At 33.3% G+C, this 8,094-nt stretch overlaps 2 protein-coding genes across 2 annotated transcripts in view; one reads left to right on the top strand and one right to left on the bottom strand.

Moving 5' to 3' along the window:
- LOC108571479 (V-type proton ATPase 16 kDa proteolipid subunit) overlaps positions 1–3,110 on the bottom strand; it is a 6,834-nt gene extending 3,724 nt beyond the window's left edge. Inside the window, exons 1-3 of the mRNA XM_017933535.1 lie at positions 2,793–3,110; positions 694–883; positions 1–200 (exon numbers count right to left, since the gene is read on the bottom strand). Coding sequence (XP_017789024.1) covers positions 1–200; positions 694–883; positions 2,793–2,874 — 472 coding nt within the window. The 5' untranslated portion in view covers positions 2,875–3,110. The remainder of the gene's footprint in view (positions 201–693; positions 884–2,792) is intronic.
- A 904-nt stretch (positions 3,111–4,014) lies between these two features.
- Positions 4,015–7,925, top strand: LOC108571584 (periodic tryptophan protein 2 homolog). The gene is given in 14 exon segments (XM_017933657.1): positions 4,015–4,032; positions 4,253–4,365; positions 4,459–4,553; positions 4,636–4,764; positions 4,833–5,103; positions 5,175–5,359; positions 5,445–5,682; positions 5,758–6,262; positions 6,354–6,691; positions 6,782–7,047; positions 7,124–7,267; positions 7,344–7,418; positions 7,493–7,712; positions 7,781–7,925. Coding segments are annotated over 14 exon segments (2,742 nt in total).
- Positions 7,926–8,094: the final 169 nt, after the last annotated feature.

Genomic DNA, 8,094 nt, shown 5'->3' on the forward strand with positions numbered 1-8,094 from the left:
TGGTGTACAAGTAGATGGCAACGATGAGACCGTAGAGACCCAATACTTCTGCGAAGATTAGAATCAAGATCATACCGACAAACAGGCGAGGTTGTTGAGCAGTACCTCTTACACCTGCATCACCAACAATACCAATGGCAAATCCAGCAGCTAGACCAGAAAAACCTACGGCTAAGCCAGCACCCAGATGAACAAAACCCCTAGTAAAAAGACCAAAAAATTGCTTGTTAACTATGGAAGGAAAAAGTAATAGTTGATTATATATGAGTATACTAACGTTAAGTAAAGCAACAACAGAATTAAAACTAGGTAAGCCCCAAATTGATTAAATGGAAAATATATATAGACAAGCATTACTAAGATCTATAGCAATTAGCTATAGAAATTGTTGTGTGCAACAATCTACTTAAATACTTCTTAATATACAGCAAGTAAACAGTATTTATAACATGATATCAAATTATATCGTTTAATGCTTTTTTAAACGCGGTACGTTTTTAGTATCTATAAAATAATATTTAGACAATATTATTTTAATAATATTTAAACCGTAAAGGTAATAATAATAATAACTAAATAGATATTTATGTTCCAAGCATATTTACAGTGACAAAATATATAAAGAATAGATATAAATCTTGTTTCTATTACTCTTAACATAAGTTTGAAAATTAAGAAAGTTGTATAACATACTTGTATAGAGAGTATTTAGAAGGCTCTTCTAGACCACCAGCAATGAGAACTGCTACTACAAGACCATAAATGGCAATGATACCAGCCATAACAACAGGAATGATAGATTTCATGATAAGTTCTGGCCTCATAACAGACATTGCTGCAATTCCTGTACCTGACTTTGCTGTGCCATATGCTGCTCCTAGAGCTGGAAATAAAAACAGGCATGATATTGCATTTAATTCCATTCATTAACATTTGTTGAATAAAGATTTCTGTTGCAGTAAAATGTATCACTGTATAATTATAAAACATATGGTTTCTTATATAATACCCAACACTTATAATATTTAAATATTTCTGCATTTTCAAAACATTTTATTTATACAATTAACGAAGTATTTTGCATTTTGACATGTATCTGTATATATTTATACATCAAGTGTAATGTGATAGACAAATTATAAAGTAATAAGTAATAAATTTAACTAATTTCAAATTAACATTACTAAATATCACATTTTGTACGTTTCAGTTTAATAATAGAAGCTTTGACAGATTCCCGTTCGTTCATCAGTGACATTATTCCCTAGGCATCAAGGGCTATTGATCTCGTTTAATATTGATCCCTAATGAGAAGGTTACGAATCTGATTTCTATGGTTTTATCAGATATCGTAGCTGTTTTCATCGACATTCTGTTAAAAAGTACAGGAAAATGCATCGATGAAAAGGGAGAAATCACAGGTAATGCCACGACAAATGATTCCGCCGTGACTGAAAATCGTAGTCACATGATTCTCACGTTGGCAGTCACATGATAATCATAAGTCCCATCCCGTGCGTAGGGGGCGTGGCACAAGTAGACAATCGCATTTTTCCTTTCAAATTTTCAATGATTTTACCGATCGAACGAATATGGGCCAACAGAAGATTCGTTATATATGTGTATACATATATATATATAAAACGAAGAAGCAGTAATGAAAACACATTAACGTTAGATTTCTGGAGAAATGAGATAATTCTATTTGGATGAGGATCAAGATTTTTCGTGCATTCCAAACTCCTCGTGCTTTTGATTCGTAGGTCAGGCCTTCCTCGTGTGTTGTCGTCCATTCAAGAGACTGGCGCACACGGGAAAAGGGATTCGTATTGATTTCCTTGATAGGGACCGCCGACGACGCTTCAAAGTTTAAGTTTGCGCGTCTCGAATATGTTTCTCTCTCTCTTTCTCTCTCTCTTACTATCCTCATTGCTTTCTCTTTTGAGAGAGAGAGAGATTCTTCAAAGAATGAGAAAAATCGAATTATACCGAGATCGATAGACACATGTATCGAGATAATGCATCGCTAGATTATATCTAGTGGAATCTTCCATCGATTCCTGTAAATCCTGGTATTATATTAGCCTCCTCCCGCGCCCATGAACCGATACATGGACTTTTTATTAAAAAACGTACCCAACGAGGTCAGCATTACGAAATAACGTCGCGTACCCCCAGTCCCCGAACGCGGCGCGCAAATATGTTTCTCTCGTAATGTAAAATTAAGCTGGTTGGACTGCATTTACGGAACATTACGAAATCCTAGATCTACGTGCCTAGAAAAATGGCGCTTCAAAATTGAATCTCTATCCTTGACATCTTCGGTACTTCAGATTAGAACACACCTGTATCGCGGTGGTGGTGTTATATATCACGGGGTGACAAGCTTGACAACGATAAAATATACCGAAATAAATTAACGTGAATCAAGCGAGGAATAATTTCGCGCTTATTCGTCGGTTTGATCCTTGAAAGTGGCTTATCGATGACGATCGAAGCATAGATGAGTCATATCGAGGACAATTAAGGAATTTAAACGTTCGTCGAGACTAATACCGTGATGAAATTGGTTAATCCCCGAAGTTCACGCTGTTTTCATATACTTTACATGGTACGTAGGGAAGAAAATGGCGTGCGGTACGGTCGCGAACAGCCAACGTTAGGTAGATTTTCAGGGGTCACCCCCTGTTCGACAATCATGTTACATTTTTTTCCATACGAGCTATGAATCTTTGCGTTCAGATGCTTTCTTTCATCAAGCGTCTAGGCAAATTCAAACAGCTGAAACTCACCAGAAAATATAATGGCTGAGGCGGCGCCCATCACACCGAAGAAGGGCGCGTAAACAGGATTTTCTTCTGTTAGTTCGCTCATTGTGATGTGTTCAGGACTCGTAGGTCAAATCGATCACGAGTGCTTACAGGTTGTCGAAACGCGAACGTCGGATGAAGAGCGATCTTCACGCACTCACTTCGCTAAACTAGTGCCACTGTCAAATATGGCCTACCGTACAGGAGTGCGGGTCATGTGATGAGTGACGAACGAGAGAAGAAGAGGTTGCCGAAGCTGGCCAATGTCTATCCCCTTGCTATTGGTTCGCGACTGCGGGCTACACCATGGCAAGCGAATCCTGTGCCGTCTTTCATCTTTTATATCTGACGTCAAGCTGCGCTATAGGTTCCCGAGTCGGATCATTGCGCATCGCTGTTGCGCAAGCTTTTGCTTTTCGGAGCGCGTGACACTCGCTTCCTGTACTTATTCGTGTTTTACAACGATTTTTATGACTTTGAACCTTGTAAAAATTCGAGAAATGTTCCTTGGAAAATCATGTTTATTGCTCCCACCTATCTAACAAAAATAATGCTGTATTTTTAGGTTCTTTTATCAAAATACATCCAAACACGTGACTAAATTCAAATGCAGTTGCAACATTTATAATTTCAATTAAAAAAATTAGTCAAACTTGCGATGATTTTTTGAAATTTACATTTGCAGAATAAAATTTAAGTATGTTTTTAATGTTTGTATAGATGGAACATGAAAAATGTCGGTATCAATTTTGCATTTGGGCGTGGAATCTAACGTTTACATTTGGTGTTTAATCGTCTATTTCAGTTTTATCTTTTTTATGAATCGTATTAATTAATTTTTAGGTTTAAAATATTTATTACAAAGTGAAATAAAGTCATATAATATGTATTATTTTATATCTACTGCATTTATATGTATTATAATGAGGTTTTATTATATTTTTCACAACGTTGTTTAAAATATTTGTATATTAAAACGATATTAATCCTTCGATTATTGTATAATATTATGTTTAGTTAACAAATTTGTGTGAAGGTTCTGGCATTTTGAGCCAACACCTTAATTTCAACACGTGATCAGATTTACCGAGCGGAAGTTGTGTTGCAGCGGCTATAGTCTGTTCAATTCAAATATAATGTTAAACGTGCTCAATGAAACTGAAGAATATTAACAATAAAAACTGTATACATATGTTAAAACACCATGAAGTTTGCATATAAGGTAAAAGGCACATTTTAAATGAAGGATTTTTTAAACGAGTACCTTAAATACATAGGATAAATATTAAAATCGTCTATATAATATTCCTAACCTAGTTTTACAATGCATTATAATTTTCTTTTTAATATGATTCGTGTCTTAATTTTGTGAACCTCTTTAAATACAAATACATATTTCTGCGGATATTTGATGGAAAATATATATTAAATGTCTTTTATAGTTTAGTAATCTACTGGGTGCAGTTTATCGTAAGGGAGATTTAATATTTTCTCCAGATGGATCTTCAGTTATCAGTCCTGTGGGAAATCGGATAACAATATATGATCTAAAAAAGTAAACTTGATAATTATGGATGTTATTCAAATGATTGGTATAACATTTTAAGTTTGTCAATAAATGAAATAATTATTTGAAAATTATTTTCAGTAATAAATCATATACATTACCTGTGGAAAGCAGATATAATTATAGATGCATTGACTTATCCCCTAATGGATCATTATTAATTGCAATTAATGATGGTATATTTTTTTTACATACCTTAAAGATATTAAATTACTTTAAAACCTTCAACATAGTAGTACTTACAAAATATTTTTGCAGCAGGTGAAGCTCATATAATCAGTATGATTAGTAAAATGGTCATACACAAATATAAATTTAAATCCCATTGTAGATGTGTAAAGTTTTCTCCAGATGGGAAACATTTTGCAGTATGTAAACAGAATAATGGTATGTTTTTAAAAACATTTAATAATAGGTTTATTAAGAAACTAAAGCAATTACAATTATCTTTACAGTATTTATATTTAATGCACCTGGTCTACAGACAGGTGAATACAATCCTTTCATCATGGAACGTGTATTTCATACAGCAATGGATAACACTACATGTATTAATTGGTCTTATGACTCTAGATTGTTAGCTGTTGGGTCGAAAGACATGTCTACAAAAATTTACAGTTTAGAAAAGTATGAGAACTTTAGATATATTAATCTTGGTGGTCATTCAGATGGAATTGTAGCATGCTTCTTTGAAAAGAAAAGTTATGATCTATCTACAATAAGCAAGTAGGTATTTTAAATGTAATTCATATGAAAATATTTAATCATAGTACAATAATTGTGCATTTATTGGAAAGAAATGGACGACTGTGTATATGGGAGTGTACAATTGATCCAGATGATTTAATGCCAGTGGAATCACCTCCAATTAAAAAAGATAAATTAACAGACAGTGACGAAGAAGATGATGTTGATATTGAAAAAGCTATAGAGAAAACGGACAAACAGGCCATAGTTCAAGAACATAACTTAGAACAGTCATGTAATTTTCCTTTTATACTATAATATGTAATGAAAAAAGTAATGTGAAAAGCAACACAAGATATAAAATATCATTTACATTTTAGTACAATCATTTGAATCAGATGTTGAGAATACCAACACTGAGACAGAAGTTAAAAAATTAAGCTACACCAGATTATGTCGGCATCGTTTAGCTCAGGATGCCTCAAAGAAAGCAAATGACAGAGTTATGCTTACTGCAGCTGCATATCATCAACAGACTAATATCCTAGTGGTAGGATTTTCCAATGGTTCATTTTTTTTGTACGAAATGCCTGATGTGAATATAATACACTCCCTCAGGTATTGTTTAATTTAGTGATTTAGAAATATATCTTTCTCAATAATTAGATTTTTAATTTGTATTTTATCCTTCAGTATATCAAATCAACGCATTTCATCCATCGCGATAAATTCAACCGGCGATTGGATAGCATTAGGATCTTCCACAGCTGGACAATTATTAGTATGGGAGTGGCAGAGTGAAACTTATGCCATGAAGCAGCAAGGTCACAGTAATAACATGAACTGTTTAGCATATAGTCCTGATGGCCAATATATTGTTACCGGTGGTGATGACGGGAAAGTAAAATTATGGAACACAATGAACGGATTTTGCACTATAACATTTCAGGAGCATGCGTCTACGGTAACAGGAGTGTTGTTTAGTCATAATAGGAAATTTATCGTTTCTGCGTCGCTTGACGGAACTGTCAGAGCGTACGATTTAGCAAGGTACAGGAATTTTAGAACTCTTACTTCACCGCGACCGGTACAGTTTTCCTGCGTTGCTTTAGATTCAAGCGATGAGTTTCTTGCAGCAGGAGGTCAAGATTTCTTTGAAATTTATTTGTGGAGTGTTAAACTGGGTACACTTTTGGAGGTACATTTCTAATAAGTATTTTGATATTTAACATTTAAGAAACTTTTAAGAATTATCCTATGAAAATTATTATTACAAATTTATATTTCAGATATTAAGTGGTCATGAAGGTCCAGTTGTTAGTTTGGCGTTTAGCCCAATTTTAACAAGCACAGAATTAGTCTCTGTGTCTTGGGACAAGACTTTGAAAATATGGAATGCGATTGAAAGTGGTTCCTTGCATGAAACGATACAATTAACTTCAGATGGTTTGTGTGTTACTTATAAACCAAACGGTGAGGAAGTGGCGGTTGCCACTTTAGATGGACAAATCTCGTTTTTCCACTGTAAAACGGCGGTACAAATTGGTAGCATCGAAGGAAGGAATGATCTAGGCAGTGGAAGGGCACGACGTGACCTTATCACAGCAAAGAAGAGTCTTCAGGGCAAGTGAGTGTTTCCACAGAGATGAAAAAATTTTAAAACCAAATAGAAGAAGCTAACTGGAAATTAAAACTACTACCTAATTCAAATTCTTAGGGCTTTCACTACTTTGTGTTATTCAGCTGATGGTACATGTTTATTGGCTGGTGGACAGTCTAAAAATATATGTCTCTATAATGTACAAGAATTTATGCTTCTAAAAAAATTTGTTGTAACAAAGAATAAATCATTGGATGCGGTTGATGTAAGTAAATCTTTGAAATGCTTTTTGAATAAAATTATTGTTTTAATAATAAATTAATTTTATTTAAGAAACTACAAAATGGAAATTCGAGTATACAATATACAATTTTCTCCAACAGGTTAAATCAATTTCATATCTTATTCTGAAAACATAATTAAGAGCCAATTTGAAAGAACATGTTTTACATTATATAGGACAGGCATGGGCTACAGCTACAACAGAAGGATTATTAGTGTATTCATTAGATGCTGGGCTGGTATTTGATCCATTTCAATTGGAGGTGGGAATCACACCCGAAACTGTGAAGAAAACTTTGAATAAAAAGGAATATGCAAAAGGTTAAAAATTTACACGTAATTTCTATAATATTTGTTCAAAATAAAGTCAGAGTGTACTAATAAAAAATATTTTCAGCATTAATGATGGCTCTAAGGCTGAATGAACAATTATTAATAAAATGTGTCATAGAAAATATTTCATGTTCGGATAGTAAGTTATTAATAATTTTTTCATGAATCTCTAGTTACACAGAACATGCACATTTATTATATTTTTTATTTCAGTCAATTTAACTGTTACGAATTTATCTGCTATTTACGTGGAGAAACTTTTGAAATTTGTAGCATTAGAATTGGAATTCACCAGGCACATACACTTTTATCTCCTTTGGATAGAAACTATATTGACTAAACATGGATCAAGAATAAATTCTGCTCTACAAATGCCAGTATTATTGATACTGCAGAAAAATATGCAAAAGAAATATGACGATTTGAGCAAAATGTTAGTTTTTAATTTTCATGCATTAATTACCTAATAAAAAGCAACTGCTAATATCTTTATTATTGTAGATGTGACTTTAATCAATACACGATGAGTTATTTGAAAACGGTTGGATCTTATAAAGCAGCCCGGAAATCTGCTAGCGATAAAGTTGCAACAGAATCTGACGAGGAATCTGAAAAGTCTTCAATTGAAGAAGTTGAAATAGACTAACGCGTATGATTTTAACAGTAAAACTTAACAAGAAATTAAATCGCATTTTGTACAAATATTTGACGAATATAAATATGTGCATATAAGTATTTCATACACGTATACAAATTATATATGTTTTTCTATAATAGCTATAAGTTTATAATAAATTTACGAATTATTCTTTAAG

This window comes from Habropoda laboriosa, unplaced genomic scaffold, assembly GCF_001263275.1.
Source record: "Habropoda laboriosa isolate 0110345459 unplaced genomic scaffold, ASM126327v1 scaffold40, whole genome shotgun sequence".
NCBI classification, from domain to species: domain Eukaryota; kingdom Metazoa; phylum Arthropoda; class Insecta; order Hymenoptera; family Apidae; genus Habropoda; species Habropoda laboriosa.